Source organism: Schistocerca piceifrons, chromosome 8, assembly GCF_021461385.2.
Source record: "Schistocerca piceifrons isolate TAMUIC-IGC-003096 chromosome 8, iqSchPice1.1, whole genome shotgun sequence".
Classification (NCBI taxonomy): domain Eukaryota; kingdom Metazoa; phylum Arthropoda; class Insecta; order Orthoptera; family Acrididae; genus Schistocerca; species Schistocerca piceifrons.
In genome coordinates this window covers 456,529,414-456,549,822 of record NC_060145.1, presented here as the reverse complement: position 1 = coordinate 456,549,822, position 20,409 = coordinate 456,529,414, and the positions used below count along the sequence as shown (strand labels likewise).

General features: G+C 39.6%; 1 protein-coding gene across 2 annotated transcripts in view; it reads right to left on the bottom strand.

Annotated features, from left to right (window-relative positions):
- LOC124711252 (glycogen [starch] synthase) overlaps nucleotides 1-20,409 on the bottom strand; it is a 128,803-nt gene that overhangs the window by 37,683 nt on the left and 70,711 nt on the right. For both annotated transcript variants that reach the window (XR_007005448.1, XM_047241222.1), the window contains exons 7-9: nucleotides 19,226-19,346; nucleotides 18,964-19,130; nucleotides 6,508-6,700 (exon numbers count right to left, since the gene is read on the bottom strand). Coding sequence is in view for 1 of the 2 variants with exons in the window: in XM_047241222.1 (XP_047097178.1) it covers nucleotides 6,508-6,700; nucleotides 18,964-19,130; nucleotides 19,226-19,346 (481 nt within the window). In the remaining variant the exon portion in view is untranslated. The remainder of the gene's footprint in view (nucleotides 1-6,507; nucleotides 6,701-18,963; nucleotides 19,131-19,225; nucleotides 19,347-20,409) is intronic.

Sequence of the window (20,409 nt, the reverse complement as noted above, 5' to 3'; positions counted from 1 at the left end):
TAAATCACAGGATAATGTAGATAGAGAGGTACAAATTGACACATACGCTTGTAATGACATGGGGTTTTATTAGAACAAAAAAAATATGAAAGTTTAAAAATGTCCGACAGATGGCGCTTAATCTGATCAGAATAGCAATAATTAGCATAACAAAGTAAGACAAAGCAAAGATGATGTTCTTTACAGGAAATACTCAATATGTCCACCATCATTCCTCAACAATAGCTGTAGTCGAGGAATAATGTTGTGAACAGCACTGTAAAGCATGTCCAGAGTTATGGTGAGGCATTGGCGTTGGATGTTGACTTTCAGCATCCCTAGAGATGTCGGTCGATCACGATACACTTGCGACTTCAGGTAACTCAAAAGCCAATAATCGCACGGATTGAGCACACGATCATCACCAAACGACGAGAGCAAGAAATCTTTCACACATCTAGCAATATGGGGTGGAGCGCCATCCTGCATAAACATCGTACTTTCCAGCAGGTGTTTATCAGCCAGGCTAGGGATGATGCGATTCTGTAACTTATTGGCATACCTTTCACCCATCACGGTAGCAGTTACAACACCAGAATCACGCATTTCCTCAAAGAAAAAAGGCCCGGTAATGGTAGATGCGGAAAATCCAACCCATACCGTGACTTTCTCGTCGTGCAATGGCGTTTCCAAGACAGTTCTAGGATTTTCAGTAGCCCAAATTCTGCAGTTGTGGGCGTTGACAGACCCTCGGAGTGTGAAATGAGCTTCGTCGGTCCACAACACGTTACTCAACCAATCGTCATCTTCCGCCACCTTTTGAAACGCCCACGCCGCAAATGCCCTCTGCTTCACTAAATCGCCAGGTAAACAGTTCATGATGCCGATGGATTTTGTACGGATAGCATCGGAGGGTACGCCAAAGTTCCAACCAAACAGTAGTGTATGGAATGCCGGTGTGACGTGTGACTGCACGAGCGCTGACTTCCCCGTGCATAGACGAACCCGCTACAGTCTCAATTTCTTCCTGAACTCTCTCAGCAGCATTATGCCTTGTGCTCTGTCAGCCACTACGGGGTCTATTGTCTGAACAACCCGTGGCTTCTAACTTCGAAATCATTCTCGCCACAGCTGCATTTGTCAATGGACCTTTACCCGCTCAAATCCCCTTCCTATGGCGATAGGATCGTAACGCTGAACTAGCACATTCTCCATTCTGATAATACAGCTTCACTAAAAGCGCCTTTTCAGATAACGTCAACATGTTGTGACAGCTGGCGCATCTGATTCTCTCTCTCTCATTACAGCTCCTTTTATACACGATTGTCATGCGCAGTCACAGACGTTTTGCTGTCCAGCGCCATATGTAGACATTTTGTGAACTTTTTTTTGTTCTAATAAAACCCCTTGTCATTCCAAGCATGTGTGTCAATTTTTACCTCTCTGTCTACATTATTCCGTGGTTTATTAAGTTTTCAAATTTACACTGAATTTTTGATCACCCGGTAAATGGTTACAGTTCTGAGTTTTCAGGGTAGTACTATTGCAAGAGAGAATGGTGCAAATGAAGAAAAGCACAAAGTTGAAATATACATCGCACTGGGCAACCTTCCCTGCATGATCTGCACATCTGTAAAATTTAGAAAAGAAATGGCAAGTCAAATTCAACAAGCGGATAACATAAATAATAATGAAAAGCTGTTGAAGGCTGGAAGATAAGTAAATAAATGTCCGAAACCCAAACCAGATCCAAGCATAATTGGCATCAAGAAGGTTGTCCACTGGAAAGGTAGAGAGGAAAAGATAATAGTACAATGATAGACTTGTAGCATGTAAAGGGAAGTAGTTCTGCAAAGACTGAGGGCCCTTGGTCACCAAGTATGTAATCACAAAAGAGATGTGAGTGCCCTCAAGAGTCTATGTGAATAGGTCTACATTAGAAACAACATCTCCTATAGAAACATGTACTACTGATTAGTATTTGTCCACTTGTAAAGTCAGTTCAGTTCTAACTAAATTTAGATTCTGGCAAACTGCAATTTAAACATGGTAGAGGTTATAAAATGCAAGGTATGTGGAATGCACCCTCATGACTGGCACCACAAAGGAATTTGCTGCCCACTCTTGTTCTATCCTGTACACATTTGGTTGATCTGGTGCCATTTCTCCCCCCCCCCCCCCCCCCCCCTCTCCCACGCCCCCACCCTCCACCTTCTTTTCTATACTTATAAAATGGTCAAATCTGCGTATGACCACAACAACCAAGGCATCATCTGAAAATGTTACACAGTCCCTTTATTAATGTATTACACAATGTAAAAACACATTGGCCTCAGCAACCAAAACTTTACCTCTGAATGTAACACAAGCTTGTATTTTTCGAATGATAAATTTGGTAAAAATGTAATCATACAGGTGGATAAATACAGTATATTCCATGCTCTTCCACATTTATTACAAATACTATCTAACTGGCATATTTATTTAATAACCTTGTTAAGTGCAGTTACAGACCACAGAGTGGGTCCCATTTTCACACTAATTTGTTACATTCCACTCATGGATTCGACAGTGATTTTTATGAAGTGTCACTAGCTATATTTCTTATTACAATGCCTCCTCCTCAGTTTCTGTCAGTTGGTGCAATAAAATCACTTGAACTATATCATTGCAAAATTGCCCATGATTGGTAGATCTTATACCTGTCTACCAGACAAAACTGCAAGATCAAACTTTAAATGCTACCTAAACAACACACTAGCATTTAGAAAGGCAATAGTTGAAATCAGTATCACAAATAAATAAATAAATAAATAAATTCCTTGCACTGTGTGTAAAAGCAATAACAGACAAATAATCAAGATATTGAGATGCTACTGGATTGATAGGAACTCTGACAATGAAATATCCCAATACCAGACTTATGTAAGAGTACATAGTACATTTTTTGGGTGGAGTATATAACACTCTGTACTTTTATAATGTTCATCTATAGTTATGACCAGGTTTCATATTGATACACATTTTAACCACTGTTTAGCATCATATATTAGTGACACTACTCTCTCTCTCTCTCTCTCTCTCTCTCTCTCTCTCTCTCTCAACCTCCTCCCCCCCCCCCCCCCCCCCCCTCCACGTGTGCATGCATGTATGCATGTCCACACTACTGAATTTCACTTTGACTGCAATCTTCACCTGCCTCATTAACAATTTATTTCAATAAACTTCATTTATTCCAAGATTCAATTATTCCCTTCATTTCTAGTAAATACGTTACATTATTACATGTGGTGCATCCAGTATTGTAGAGACAAAAAAGTAAAAATTAAAACAGAGAGAGAGAGCAATAAACAAATATTTCAGAGTAATTGGGTCATATGGATAGGTGCACATTAGGGTGTTCCAAAAATTCAATGTAGCTTTTATTTGAGTGCATACCCTCTTAATTTATTTCGCATACCCTCTTAATTTATTTGTATGATGCCAAAACAACAATATGTAAAATTTCAGAACCTTAGGATCTTGGCAGCCCGTGCTGACTTGCATTGAAACATGTCAGGTTGGCTGTGCTTGGTAAGAAAGGCGAAGGCACGTGCCCTCGTGTTTGTGTGTCTCTAACATTGTTAGTCTAAATTGTCGTCAGCAAGTGAAAATGTCAGTGGAATTACTTAGTAGTTCTAAAACGCATATATTTTTAATAGGTCTGATAAAATATCAGATAAAAGGTTCAAAACTGCCATCTAACGGACAAGTTCTAGCAGTAACTCTTCAGGCTTTCCCGGCGATCTAATGACATCTTGGGTTGTCGGGTGTTCTGCCGGATATCAGCGTCATACTTGCACGATATTTTGGGTCACGTAGCTAGTAACCTTCATCAGGTGCGACCTGAGACTGCTCCTCGAGTGGACCTCGTCCAGTATTTATGCCTATGGCCTTCCCCCTCCACCAGCAGGTCGCAGGAAATGGGCGCGGACCACAGAGGAAGCGCCTGCAGCAGTTGGTGGAGGGGGAAGGCCATAGGCATAAATACTGGACCAGGTCCACTTGAGGAGCAGTCTCAGGTCGCACCTGATGAAGGTTACAAGCTACGTGACTGAAATATCGTGCAAGTACGACGCTGATATCCGGCAGAACACCCGACAACCCAAGATGTCAAGTTGTAGCAGTTTTATTTTATAATATCTGGGAAATGAATTTAACTGTCAGTGAAAGTGCAAATCTCACTATTCGGGAATGTATGATCTTCTGGGAAAAGGTGTGTATACCTACCAAATCTGTACCTAATTGTGTGAAGGAATTAGTGAACCTATATCAAGTTTGGAGGGAGTTGCACACGCCAATGCCCTTCAGTTAATGAAAATAGATGAAGATAAAATCTTTTTACAGTGACAGAGAGAGCCAGATTGGCCTGGCCACTTAGCTGGAGTGGACGAGAAACTGGCTAATAAAGAGGAAAGGTCGTGCATAAGAACTATTGAGGAAGAAAACTGACATGCTAAATATCTTTCCACATCAGATTCTTCAACAGCATCTTATGGAGCATTACAAAATGACTCATCTTCAGACTGTAATGAAAATGAGATGTGTTCGCAAGGAAGTTTCCCAACTGTGATTGAGAACATAAAATCTGAAACCAGTAAAACAACTATGCGGAAAAATTTCAGTACTCCCAAAATTAGTAGCAGCACTAGATAGGTGTCAGTTGAGTGTGAGAGATTCAGTGTATATTCTTGAAACTACCATTGAGGCACTTGGATATAATACTGATAAATTTCCTATAAGTAAGTCCTCGATCCAAAGAATTCGTACAAGTGCAGTCTCTTTGTTGTGACACTACAGCTTCAAATACAGGTTATATCAATGGTGTCTGTGTGCTACTTGAGCAAAAACTTAACAGAAGTGTCATTCATTTTCCTTGCTGCCACCACATGTATGAACTAGTGTTAAAAAACGTGTTCCACGTAAAAATCAGTTCAGTGACAACAAGTTCTGATATTCCACTTTTCAAAAAGTTCAGAGATATCTGGAAAAGTGTAGATCCAGATAATATACACTGCTAAAAGGAAAAAGTCACAATGCACCAAACTGTTTCAGAAATTGACAATCTGCTTGAGTTTTACCACACTGATCTGACAAAAGAAATAATCAGAGATGATAACTGAGAGTTGATAGAGCTTTCTGTTATATTTTTAGGTGGAGATATGGACAGAAAATTCGAGATATGGCCTCCAGGTGCCATATACCAAGCTTGATGGATGGCGAGAGCTATAAATTCCCTAAAAATATCATTACTTTGTGGTCAGTTAAAAATTCTGAGCAAGGAGAAGGTAGCACTGTTTGACATTTGCCTGTTCATCATGACATCCTATGTCAAGCCATGGCTTCAGTGTATTTTGGCAGTAAAGGCACCCTACCAAGATTTGTGCTTTTTGAAGTCAATGAAGGCACACAAAAAATTAGATAAAGACGTCTCAAAAGCAGCTCTACAGAAGATAAGCCAGCATATATGGTATTTGACTGATGAAGTTTCTGACTTTTCACTGTTTGATGATGATGTGGATCTAGAAACAAAAGTAAGAATGGTTGAAAATTTAACCAAAGATAACTTATCAGCTCATGCTAACCGTTACATCCCTTCGAAGAAAGAACTTTGTGGTCCATTGTATGGTGAGTTAAATAAAATAATAGAGACACTGTTTCTTTAGTTCTCCGTTTACATCACAATTTTGTTAACTGGTTAGCTCTCTCTTAATTACAGAGAAAAACATCTACGACTTTATTTCAGTCAGAAGCAAGTCATTGTTCTATCGCCTTAAAACTGATAACAGTTTTCTCCACAAATGTCCTGCCATGTGGTCAAACAATGCTTCCTTTCAAGAAACCAGGAAGAAGGTTTCAGCACTGAGAGCAGTGAATGACACACCTGAAAGAGCGGTCAAGTTGATGCAAGACTTGGTTTAATCTTGATTCAGGAGAAACAAAAACAAATTTTGTTACGTTGCGTACAAGAACACTGAAAGATTTATCCTGACTGTAGAAAACAAACTTCGAAATAAAAATTTAGAGACTAATGTTTTTACATGTTAAATAGTGAATAAACATGATTTGGGCAATTTGGTGTTTTGTTTACCAAACAGTCATTAAGTTCCAGAATCCCTACATTCCGAAACAGGAAAAGTTTTCAATTCTCATGTTTAGCATCAAGTCGGTACATGTTATAATAATTTAATTGTAATAATATGTAGTATGTGAGTTATTAAGGTCAAATAGAAACAAACAGAGGGAATGCATTTTCAATTTCATGAAAAAAAATCCCCATTATATCTTGGGACACCCTAGTGCACATGTGTGCACACGGGGAACAGTTGGGCCTCAGCAATAGCCTCACATTGTGTATTATATGGCTCTGGAAAGCAGCAGGCAGTGGAAAGCTGAACAACTGAATAAGTTAAGAAGCAACATTGCAAACACTAATAATCCAGAGTGTCTGAGAGGAGTATTTTGTATTACATGGCAGCAAACATTTACCTTGACACGATCGTTACTCGTGTTGAACAACTGGCACCTTCTGACAGCATTCAGAACAGGATCGTTCCAGTCGTCAGCTACATTGTGCGTCGTTACAGGTGGCAAACCATTTCTCTGTAGAGAATATATACATCTCTTAATCTTCACCATGTCTTCTTTCAGTAGCAGGTCTGCTGGATTGGGCAGCCGCCCACTGGTAAGCAGGACAACTCAGTTTTAGAACATAGCTCATAGATAGAATAGAACAAGTATATCTAAGAGATACCTCACAAATATTAGTCCAAAGAGTTGTCTGTTACTGGTTTTAGCTTTTCTATATGATGCTTTGTTGTTCTATTGTAATATAATATCCTTATATTTTTCACAGGAGTTTGCGAATTACGTGACATTTTGTATTTTTAGTGTGTTATTGCATACTTACAAGTTTCTTTATTCCTTTCTCATCTTTTAAACTGTTAACTAACACTATATTGAATAACTCAAAATCTTGTAAATAACAAAGTTGGTTATCTATTTCACTCACAAAATTACGAAACGGGGTAATCTGGAATTTCATGTATATCTATCTTCATTCCATAAAAATAATGATTTCAGATCCAAGAAGATGATAATTTGCTTTCATAATGCCGTTTTTGTAGGAAATACATAAAATCATCAAATAGAAAGATCTAGAAAAATAATGCGTAATGATGTGACCAATTATTCAAATCGTAGATTGTTCAGTAAGAATCTTTAACATGGTTTACTGTATAGTTGGCTGTAACAAATAATATAACTTTTACATTGAAACCTTTGTAAGTGTTAGTAATTAAAATAATTCTTCCATTATATTAAACACATTAGTAGGTATTTATATTTGTTGAAAGCAATCATTCAAATTCAATATTTTAAAAAATATTGTATAGGAAGAAATAGTATAAGAAAGCAAAACTGTCAGATTTTTCTTGATTGTTGTGAAACTTACTGTCAAACATGTTCTGTGAAATAAATTTCTAATTATAACTTTACAAGAGTACTAATACTAATTATGAACTTATCATGTGTTTGTCAGTTCTAAACGTTTGAAACAATAGATATACCAGTTATTTAACCAGTCTGTATAAAGTTTATGAAGATATATCACAGACTAAGACAACACAACATTACATGAGCTACTAGTCAAATTTTCTGTTTGGAGTTCCAAATTATGACCCATTAACAGCAGACATTTGATGATTTTCTAACGAGGTACCCCTTGAGTGCGAGTTCACAAAAGGCCAGTGACATTTATAGCACTTGATGCCCCACACAACTGTCTACCATACACCCACAACATTGGCTACTAGTGGCAATAATAGGGGGCGGGACTGGAAGTATCCAGTGATGATCACAGCACTACACTACAGAGTGTAACTGAACTATTTAGTCAATGAATAACTCACAACAGTGCTAGTTGTGTTGATACAAAGCACAGCAATGGCAATGATAAACAAACTTTGTATTATATCTACAGCAATGGTTACTGCAGTTGACATTCACCAGAAAGGAACCCAAGGAATCTCATGGAGTGAGAAAGAAGTGGAAGATGAAATATGAGCATTTCTGCAGGATGAGTCAGTGAAATGTGTGGCATCATATACACTGTACATGAGGAGTGCAATACATGCTTAACAAGTGAAATCGATATTGAAATAGGTGTTGAGCCATGGACAGACAGACAGACAGACAGAGAACAGCTTTTGAATACATCTGCAGCAATACAATCCTGCAGTGCATACAAAAAACTATGGATATTCAAGAGGACAGTATGCACTTACAGGATGTGCATGGTGGTTACCTACTACATTACACACATCAAATTGCATGCAACATACATTACAGTGATTTCAAGAGAACCAGTGGATGGTTACATAACTTCAAACAGTGCTATCGAAATGGAACATTTAAGATAGCAAAATTTCAAACAAAGCATCAACTTAACAATGCACATACAAACTGTGGAACTGGCCTGTAAATTTGTAGAGGAGATAAACTTATCCCATCATTCAGTAAGGAATTTGTATTCAACTACAACCAATCAGGAGTTGAAAAGGAAATGCATATATAAGGAATTCTGGAAATTACAAGTACCAAGAGAGCTGTATCAAAATCAACTAACACATTCGTACACAATTATGCCAATTGTTAATCTGGGTGGTCAATTGGCTGCAAAGTTATTTATCATTCTGTGATAAGTTGGAGGTGCTCTGTCCCTCTGATTCTTCCTCGTGCGCATGGTCATGCTAGGGCAGTAGGGAACATTTATGTCACACCAAACAAGAGTGGGAAAATGAGCGTAAGAGAACTACAACCATCGTAAGAGCACTGCTTTTGGTCAATAGCTGGCCAAAATTACTTGCTTTTGCTTGATTCTTGGTCTGCATATAAAAATCATATTCTTAGAGCAAACTATCTCTCCTGACAAATGTGTGACATTGCAATTCACACCACCTGGAAGCACTGGACAAATTCAGCCTCTGGATGTTTGTTTTTCCATGCCTATAAAACATGTTCTCGCATTATCTGCAGCTATGCCTTAAAGGATAGTCAGTTTCATGAAAAGCTCCACAACAGACTGTTTCCCTTTCACTTGAATATCATCACATTCCACCAGTTCTCATCATCCTGTTATACCAATATGATTCTATATGCATTCTTTAAGTGTGGAAACAGTTTAACATCCTGCACTGTTTGTAACTCCCAAGGAGCTTGCCTTTGATCTCGATGGTGTGAACCTTTGTTATCACTGTGGAGTGCCATTTTTCATTTGATATTCATAATGGAAGTTAATGGTTTGTTTTGAACATTTCTTGACTGTCAAAGATGTCCATTTTGTGAAGTGTAATATATACATCCCACAGAACATTGATCTCTGCTCCTCCCAGACACTCATTTTCTGCCGCCCTCCTAATGCACTTGTTGAGTCATTAGCAGCATATATTTTTCATGTCATAACTGGTAACACAACACTTTCAAATGAACCTTACTAAAGACTGAACTTGCAACTTTGCACCCAAGGAGTTCCTCATAAATATTTCTTAAAATTCAATACATTTCCCTAGCCGCAACTAAGTGCTATACGTGCTTATTTTTAGTTAATCTGCAGCACAGTTCCAATTATTTTAAGAGAATGCAGGCAAGAGGAATTACATTTGACTGAACCGTGGACACTGCCATCACAAGACATGTTTCTAGCAAATTGCAAGTGACACATGGAATATGGTTTTTTGTGGTCTGAATCAGGAGAGCAACTTCCATCATAATAAGGGAACAATGTTTCATCATTTCAGATCCAGATACAAACCGTCAGAAAGTTAGAAGCTCTTACGCAGCCATTACATCTTCAATTTTAGTCCACAAGCCATTGTACACCAAGTGTTGCATGGTACACCATGCAGTAGAATAATTTTCCACACCCTCTCCCTACTACAATTACGGGTGGTATGTGCAAAGAATGACTGTTGGTATTTCTCTGTAAAAGAACTTTTTGTTTTGATTTACTAAGGCAATCATTATGCAAAATTTTAACATCTAGATTCTTACTCGAGTTTGGGCGCTAAGAATTTTTAGAATAAGGTTATCCATGACACACACACACACACACACACACACACACACACACAAAAACACACAATTAAGTCAAATCTGCACTGTCATTTTAATTAGTGGTTTGCCGATTTCTGAGGAAGTAACAAATTAGTGATAGCTTTGCTATAATTGAAGTTATTCCAAAACTCCATCTTACGCCACCGAAGATGTTTACAGGTACGAAATATTTTGTTTACTAAGGAAAGCCATTTGGCCACGGCGTAACAGTCTCGGAAATTTTAATAAATTTAGTATCGCTGGCTATGAGTTGCTTGGAGAGCTACTTCAAGGATAGAGCTACAAAACTCAAATCCCCTGAAATGTGTGTCTCAGAGAGGGTGCCTTCGTGGTTCCATGTGTAGGCCAGTATTTTGGGACATTACAACGCAGCCACTGCCAAAAACTTGCAGCAAGAAGTAGCCATCTTGTGACTGTGGCCTATGTGAATGATGTTCTCTTGCCAGTACAGATCAACTCAATAAAACATGTGGAGAGATCCTAGATACTTAAAATGTAGTGCACAAACACAAAATTAATGGTGATGCTTAAGGTCCACATACATCTTCCTGGAAGGAAAACTGAATTATCACCCAGAATATATACAGTATAACCCTGCTTTATGTTCCTGGAGTTAACATTTTCCCGCCGTTTACAACATTTTTCATCATTCCCGTCAAATTTCTCATGTTCACAATGTTAATTTGCACTTGATTTTGCGTTAAATATTTATAACTTTCTCATGATTTACACATTACAAAAAAATGTTTGTGGGGGAAAAAAATGACACTGGCATGTTGTTGGCCGTGCAGTAGTGTTTACAAATATAACACAGTTACGTTACTTGACACCAGGGCACTCTACTCCACGTATTTGAACTCACAAATGTGTAAAAGTTGGGACAATTCCTGCCGTATCTCCTGCCGCTGCCAAGCTCTCTACTTGGCATGGTGGCTGATGAGAGTACCTAAGTTCATTTGAATAAAGATATTATGACCAATCACAACCAGTTCCAAACTGTCTACTGTGCAAATGCAGTTTTGTGATTGTTGTGATCATCGTGACATCATTGTCGAACCATATGTAGCATGTTTCGGTGGTTGACCACTTGTAGCACTAGTTGAAACAGTCATTCACTTTGTATTGCTCAAATGTATTTGGTTTAAACAGTGCCAGTTACATGTTTTTCCATACTAAGCAAAACGTATTAGGAGAATTTATTCTCATTGTTAAGTGCATGTATTTGTTGTGATGTTAGATAAACAAACAATGTGTGTGTGTGTGTGGGGGGGGGGGGGGGGGTTTCCACATAAATGAGGTACCTGATAACCTCCAAAAGACGCCTATGGTGCAAGAGAAGCAGAATGACAAATATTCAAACACCACACAAAATACTTATGAACATATTTGCACCTGACAATACGAAAAAATTCTCAAAACACATTGTGCTAAGAGTGAAAAAATACATACCTTGTGCAGTATTTCATTATTTAAATAATGAATGACAGCTGCAGGCTTTCAGGAACATTGATTATGAAACATGTTCCTACTTCCCAGACAGTTATCAGTTTCAGTTACAGCAGCAGTTTTCATTAGATAATAAACAAGTCCTTGACAAGTCTTTCGATGCCTGTTATGTACATATATCACACAAAGTGCGAAAATGTAATGGGGTATGGTGTACATATCTTTTACAGCTTAACATGTTATTTCCCAAATTTTACATTGCCCGGCATTTTACACCAATTTTTTGAAGTCCCTTGAAAAGTGTTAAAGGGGGTTTCACTGTGTGTGTGTGTGTGTGTGTGTGTGTGTGTGTAATAAAAAAATTGAAGAAAAACAAAATGCCGCCAGTTCCTGGGGTGTCAACCTGATCAACACTTTACCTATGGACCACACATCGAGGAGGTAAGAAGGTGTGCTAGAAGCTGCATAGAAGTATAAAACCCACTCTCACAGATAAAATGTAAAACTAAAGCTGCTGTGGAGGCATTGTCACCCAACACTGAAGGCAGGGTGCTGGGAAAGTTAAACATATGCCGGAGACCGGCTAAAAGTGGGCAGTCCAGCAAGAGGTGGACGACTGTCATTTGGGAGCCACAGCAACACGGTGGTGGGCCCATATGACGGAGTAGGTAACCATGTGTTAGCCACATATGGCCAATGCAGAGCCAGCAGAGAACAACCGATTCCCTGCGAGGGGCCTGCATGGAAGACTTACATACATTCATAGTCTCCTTAATGACACACAATTTGTTGTGCGTGCTGTTATGCCATCCCAAAGCCAGAAAACCCCGTGGTGTAAAACAGAATGCAGGTCAGCTTTGGAGATGCTTATCTCCAGAAGCAGTTTCTGCATCACCTGTTTGGCCAGCCTGTCGGCAAATTTGTTGCCGGGGATTCCGACGTGTCCTGGGGTCCACACAAACACCACGGAACGGCAAGAATGTTCCAGGGCATAGATGGACTCCTGAATGGACACCACCAGATGGTGGCAAGGGTAGCACTGGTCGATAGCTTGTAGGCTGCTCAATGAGTCAGTACACAGGGGAAATGACTCGCCACGGCATGAGCGGATGTACTCAAGAGCACGAGATACGACCGCCAGCTCTGCAGTGAAAACACTGCAGCCAACTGGCAAGGAGTGCTGCTCAATATGTCCTCCATGAACGTATGCAAAGCCTATGTGACCATCAGCCATTGAGCAGTCTCTGTAAACTGCTTCAGAGCCCCAGAACACATCAAGAATCGAAAGGAAATGACAGCGGAGGGCAACGGGGTTAACGGAGTCTGTAGGGCCATGCTAAAGGTCCAGACAAAGCTGCGGCCGAGGTGTACACCACGGAGGCGTACGTGAATGGACCACAAGGAGAGGTGGTAAAGGGAGGACACCAGTTCGGAGAGAAGGGACCGCACGCGTACCGCAATTGTTAGCCCAGATCAGATGAATATGTGCTGTGTAACTGGTGAGCAGGTGTGCACGTCTGATCTGCAGTGGAGGGACACCAGCCTCCACCAGTACACTGGTCACCGGACTTGTCCTAAAAGTACCTGTCACTAATCGAACCCCTCAGTGGTGCACAGGATCGAGTAAATGCAATGCTGAAGGTGCTGCTGAACCATAAACCACACTCCCATAGTCAATTCGGGATTGGACAAGGGCTCTGTAGAGCAGCAGCAGCGTACAGCGATCTGCACCCCAATTGGTGTTGCTCAGGCAATGGAGGGCATTGAGGTGCTACCAGCACTTCTGCTTAAGCTGACTAAGATGAGAGAGCCAAGTCAATCGAGCATCAAAAACCAGTCCTAGGAATTGATATGTCTCCACTACAGTGAGTGGATCAACATTAAGGTAAAGTGCGGGTTCCGGATGAATGGTACAATGCTGACAGAAGCACATGACACACGACTTTGCGGTTGAAAACTGGAAGCCATGGAATAGAGCCCATGACTGCACCTTGTTAATGGCTTCCTGGAGGTACCGCTCAGCAACAACAGTACTGGAGCAGCACTACGAAATGCACAAGCCGTCTGCATACAGAGAAGGTGAACCGGAGGGCCCGACAGCTGCTGCAAGGCCGTTAATGGCCACTAAAAATAGAGAGACTCAATGCAGAGCCCTGCGGGACTCCATTCTCCTGGATATGGATGGAACTATGGGAGTCACCAACTTGGACACAAAAGTACAAAGTGACAGGAAGTTTTGGATAAAAATCGGGAGCGGTCCCCAGAGACGCCACTCATACAATGTGGCAAGAATATGATGTCGCCAACTCATGTCATATGCTTTACGTAAGTCAAAAAAGATGGCAATCATGTGTTGCCATCTGGAAAAGGCTGTTCAGATGGCAGACTCGATGGACAGAAGATTATCAGTGGTAGAGGGACCCAGGCGGAAGCTGCCCCGACACGGAGCCAGCAAGCCACATGACTCCAGGACCCAACCCAACCGCCGACATACCATATGTTCCAGCAGCTTACACAGAACGTTGGTGAGGCTGATGGGCTGATAGCTACCCACATCAAGAGAGTTTTTAATGGGTTTCAGCACCGGAATGATGGTGCTCTCCCGCCATTGAAATGGAAAGACGCCATCGCACCAGAGCCGGTTGAATATGATGAGAAGATGTCACTTGTAGTCAGATGAGAGATGTTTAATCAACTGGCTGTGGATGCAATCAGGCCCAGGAGCTGTGTCGGGGCAATGTGCAAGGGCACTGAGGAGCTCCCACTCTGTAAATGGGGCATTATAGGATTCACTGCAGAGTGTAGTGAACGAGAGGACGTTCCCTTCCAGCCGTCGTTTGAGTGTGCAAATGGCTGGGGGGCAATTTTCTGACGCAGAGGCTTGGGCAAAGTGCTCAGCAACGAAAGTCATGGGATAGCTCCTAATATCATTTCGGACCTCCTTTTGCCCAGCATTGCACAGCAATCTGAAGAGGAAAGTTGTTAGAAGTCCCCTGCAGAAATATTGAACTGTGCTGCCTCTATAGCCAACCATAGTTGTGAAAGTGTTTCCGTTCCAGGATTTTGTGCACCAACTGACCTCTCAATTACATCCCACAAATGTTCTATGGGATTCGTGTTGGGTGATCTGTGTAGCTGAGTCATTCGCTCGAACTGACCGGAATGTTTTTCAAACCGATCGTGAACAATTGTGGCCTGGTGACATGTTTGGAGGCGTGAAGTCCAAGAATGGTTGCAAATGATCTCCAAGTGGCCAAACATCAGCATTTCCAGTCAATGATAGGTTTAGTTGGACCAGAGGACCCAGTCCATTCCACGTAAACACAGCCCACACCATTATGAAGCCACCACAAGCTTTCGCAGTGGCCCGTTCACAACTTGGATCCTCGGCATTATGGGGTCTGTGCCACACACTAACTCTACCATCAGCTCTTACCAACTGAAATTGGAACTCATATGCCCAGCCCGCAGTTTTCTAGTGGTCTACAGTCACAAGCCCAGGAGAGGTGCTACTGTCAGCAAAAGCACTCACATCAGTTGCCTGGTGCCATAGCCCATTAACGCCAAATCCCACCGCACAGTTCTAACAGATACTTTTGCCATACATTGCACATTGATTTCTGTGGTTGTTTCACACCGTGTTGCTTGTCTATTAGCACTGACAACTCTATAAAACTGCCGATGCTCTCAGTCGTTACGTGAAGGCCTTAGGCCACTGTGTTGTCCGTGGTGAGAGGTAATGCCTGAAATTTGGTGTTCTCAGCACACTCTTGAGACTGTGGATCTATTAATATTGAATTGTCTAACACTTTCCAAAATGGAATGTTCCATGCATCTAACTGCAACTACCAATCTGCATTCCAAGTCTGTTAATTTCCATTGCGTGACCACAATCAGATCGGAAACCTTTTCATGTTAATCACCTGAGCTCCTCCAATTCACTGCCTTTTTATACCTTGTGTACAGACCTTTGTCACCTCAGTGTTTTAGATCCTTTTGAGACTTAGCAGTGCTGCCAAAGGTGAGTGCTGCAGGTATACGAGTGGTTTCAACTGCAGCCACAGTCACTGAATGGTGGCACTACTGGCCATCTCAGTGGTCTGATTCATTGTGAGTGGTGACCACACCGAAAGTGGCTCTGCTCTAGACTGTGCAAGGAACATAATGGTAGTTTTCTGACTGTGCCACAGCACTATTTCAAAAACACGAGGACAGTGCTGCTACAGCGTATATCTCCAGCACAGCAGCTGTTGCAAAGAGGAACTGATTCATTTACACTGTCTTAGACAAAGGCATTGGAAAAAAGATCACATCAATACAGAGATTTTGCCACTGACATTGGAAAATGGTTTGCTAGGTGTGCTCTGAACCATGACAATTACAGCAATGAGACCACAATGAAGAATGTGTGGTAGTCCATCGTAGAGAAATTCAAAACAAATTTCACTTGCATGTCCACAAAAGAGAAAAAGTTAATCAGTAAGTAAAGTAATGTTTATTTTCAGTAAATATCAGTAATACAGGAAATACTGCAGTAGCTAAAATACTTCACAAATTCAGTGCATACAAAGTTCTTCAAGCAAATATTCCAGCTGCACATTAATCACGAATTCAAATTTGATGTACCTGTAAGACATTTCCATGCCCCTTCATTCATGAAGTAAACAGTAAATTCTGTTCAGATGCATTTAGCAGCACTTCCAGGTAGAGAACTGTCTACTGGTGTCTCACCCGCTAGTCTAGTAAAACATAGTGGTCCTCAAATTTATACTCATCTCTTTCCCTAATGAAATTTTGCAGAAGGCAGCAAGTCTCACCTGTAATTTCTGGCAAATCTTGTTGAACATTTAATGAAATATACTCCACTTGTTGCTCAGTACTCTACACAAGTTGAGCAGAGCTTGCAGTGCCACTAACATCATTTGGAGCACCACTCGTGGTAGGCAGCAAAATGCAAGCACTGCTTGCAACCCACTGGGCAGCACTGTAAAGTGCTCTGTGAGGAGCCGGCCTTAGTCAGCTTCCATACAGTGTTATCATGTAGTTCAGTTCAACTTCATGAGGTGTTGGAACAACAACTACTACTACTTCTTTTCTTAGCCTGCCTGCCTGTCTGCTTCAGACATTGGCGATCATCATGGCTATTCTGTCTTTATCAGTTGCAATGGAAACAGTTCTTCAGAGCTAATATTAAACCAAGATCTAAGATAGTTCAGCCAGGAAATTCTTCTCCATCCCAGAGGTATCTTTCCCTCGATTTTTCCTTGCAGGATACATTGAAACAGCCCATATTTTTTTTGATTCCTCATGAAGTGGCCAAGGTATTTTAGTTTGTGACACTTGATGATGTTGAACAACTACATCAAATTTTTCTTGCTGATATTTTAGTTATTTATATAGTGTCTCATTACTATGTATGTAAAACAAAACAACCAGTTTTATGAACTGACTGATGAGACAAGATAGAAATACCTTACATGCAATGGTGGCATATTTTTCTTATGGAAAGTCTGACTGGGGAATATATGCAAATTTCACTTGATATTTTATAAATTTAGATCAGTATGGTGCCAACTGTAGCCACTATAGCTAAAATTAAGAAATACTAATTTTCAGCGGCAACTGTAAGACAGGGGTGCAAATTTGTGGCTTGCTTTTGACACATGGAAATGAGTATACTGATGAATACAGAATGGTGACAAAGCAGCATTGTCAATTAAATAAGCTGCTAGATCTTTGCTGTGATATTTTTACAGGATCTGGTTAAGTAAGGTCAATTACTGCCAATAGCAAGTGGACTGGCTGCACCAACCCATTCCCTGCTAGTGATTTGAAGGTCCCCCAAACCTGAATTCTGTTACTGAGTAGCAGCTTCCAGAATGATGCTACAAATGTAACATGTATTACCTGCATTTTAAGATAAAAGTAGATATAGAATATGAAGCAAATGCCTATTAACAATTGAGGTTTGACAGTGTTCAAGGTTTATTAATGTATTTCATTCAACCCCCCCTTTCCTCTCTCTCTCTCTCTCTCTCTCTCTCTCTCTCTCTCTATCTATCTATCTATCTATCTATCTGAGCTGAAAACCATCTTTTATTATCCTAGTGCTTCCTTTGGGGACATATTTACCTCAGTTTTGAACCAAGTTCACTTATCCTTGTCCCCAAGCCCTTCATTCTCTTGAGGCATGAATCAAGTGTTTCTCCCGTCCATGGTTATCAGTAGAGTAGTCTTGATATCTTCTAATCATCTCCTGTTCATGACCTCATGTTTAAAAATATTTCTAACTAGTGCAACTTACTTTGTTACTTCTCTCAGCTTTAAATCATGTTTGCGACACCTACCCTTTCACCTCTTAAATCTCTGTCAGACATTTTTATTAGTATGCTTCCAGTCATGCCAAATGTGGCCAAAGGAAGTTAGGGTTTTTTTTCCTGGTATTTATAATGAACCACACTGAGTCAGGTGGCTTACTAAAGAATGCCATGCCACAGTGCATCAGGTATAGAACTAGAAAGTGTCAGTGTTCTGACACTTATTGTAGGGATCACATGAGGTAAAAATGTGATCTATACACAATGATTGAAACCTGTACTGCAAATTGGCTTTCGTTTAGTTATAATTTATTTACTGTAAATACAAATTAAATTATCATTTCTTAAGTGAAAGCCTAAAACAGCATTTGAAATATTAGTTTTGTTATCTGACAATGAAAGGAATGGTATAATTGTTTTGTAGAGTAAAATGTTACCAGAGAGATTGTGTAATTATTACATATAGTGAAAATCAAAATGAAAAATAGTGATGGAAGCCATTACAATTATGTAGTTAGTCAAAATATAGCAACAAAAAAAAATGAAACTTAGCGTAAGGAACAAAAAAGTAGTTTATAGAAAACATTTTGTTATAAAACAACAGCATTGTAGCACTGAAAATTGATAAATCTTGTTGATCAATTTCAGAGTTAATCTTTTCATTGAATTCATTCACTTGCTTTGTTGTGGCACCACCAGAGCCAAAACAGGTGTCTGTACAAGGCAGTTCCAACAGGAAGTTCACAGTGAGAAGTTCTGATGAAGAGCTCTTAGTACAAATTTACAAAGAAGAGCTCACCATACCAACTCGTATAAATTGGTAATGTGGAATTTAAATTTTCTGTTGTTTCTATTTTGGGCACATAAATGTTAACACTGGTCCAATACTGCCTTTTTTTGGCTTAGAGCTTATGTCACTTTAACTTAGTGAACACATGCTAACAAATTACTTTAACATATCAGACTGTTGCAAACAAAAAAGTAAACAACTGCCCAATGTTTTCAATGAACATCAAGGAAATATCTCGATGAAACTAGGTGTTTTGTATTTTTAATAATAAATCCATACCTCAGACAAACCTCATACATCCTCTTTCCAATTTTTTGCTGAATGTCACTGATTGTGTCTCGTAAGCTCTTTGTCACAGCGTGGCCACGTAAGCTCTCTACGTTGAAGTTGTTCGTTTTGGTAGGGAATATCAGGAATGCAACTACTGTGATTTCTGGGTAAGATGTCTAAAAATAAAAACTTTATGATAAACTACAGAAATGTATAACACTTCTATAAATTTAACTGACTTTTAGTTAAATAAAACAATGATTAATGTTACCTTTAAAAAATGATTTAACCGTGCTAATGCCTCAATGAATACATCAGCACCTTTGTTTCCAAATTCATATCTTCCAGCTATGAAGAAATACAATGTTTTATCCAAATCAAAGTCATAGTGTCTGAAACAGAACAAAATATTTTACAGTTGAGACCAATACTGGAAACAACAGAGAAAAAATGCTGTTAGCAATGTAGGAAAAATATTACTTACTAGACAACAACACTCTAGAATATCAATAGATGCAACAAAATGTGAAAGATTTTAAGGTTTTCAATATAATCTGCACTCATGTCCAGTAAAGAGAGTAATACACATTAACAAAAATAAGAGTATTCTGAAACTTTTTTTGTACAAAGCAACCATGACTTTTACCAGTTACAGGAGTATGGGATTTCATGCCATTGAGTATCAAGCCTTATCTTTCATTGCCACAACGCAGTATCTATAATTTCATTTTATCATTTTCATGACATGGTTCAGTCTGATCATTTTCAACTCCTTTGCTTAAGAAATTTTTATAAAACAATGATTGTGCTTTGTGTTCTGTCACACACCCTTCACCCACAAAATAATTTTTTTAATGTCAATATTACAAAAAGGATAGATTGCTACTGATTAAATGCCACCTCCTGCATTAGACGCAACACACACACACACACACACACACACACACACACACACACACACACAAAGCAACTCCCACTTGTGCAACGGTAGACATGAAAATTGTAAAATTTCTGTAAGGTTTGTGACAAATTTGTTTCTTTTTGGATCTAGAGGAAAATATTTTTAAAGCTGGTGTCTAATAGTTGTATCCAGCATCTGTCAATCATATGTAGTATCCTCAAATTATTCAAACGGGCTGCCAACAATCTATTTGAACATACGACTCTAATCACATGCCAAACAATCAGAGATAATTTTTCTGTGCTAAAGCTATAAATAGTGCCTTCCGGACTGAAACCTTTTATGCTGTAATTTCTATCATCAAGTAAGCCTAACTGAAGAATCAATTCTCATTTAATTATGTTTATTTCTAAAATATGAGGAGTAACAATAAGTTTCACTATGTTACACATGTGACTGGCTTGTTCTTACTTCAAAATGTGGTCTTCTTCCAATATTGTGTAAATCCTATGGTCATGTCTCAAACATCTGGGAAAGTACGACACAAAAGTGGA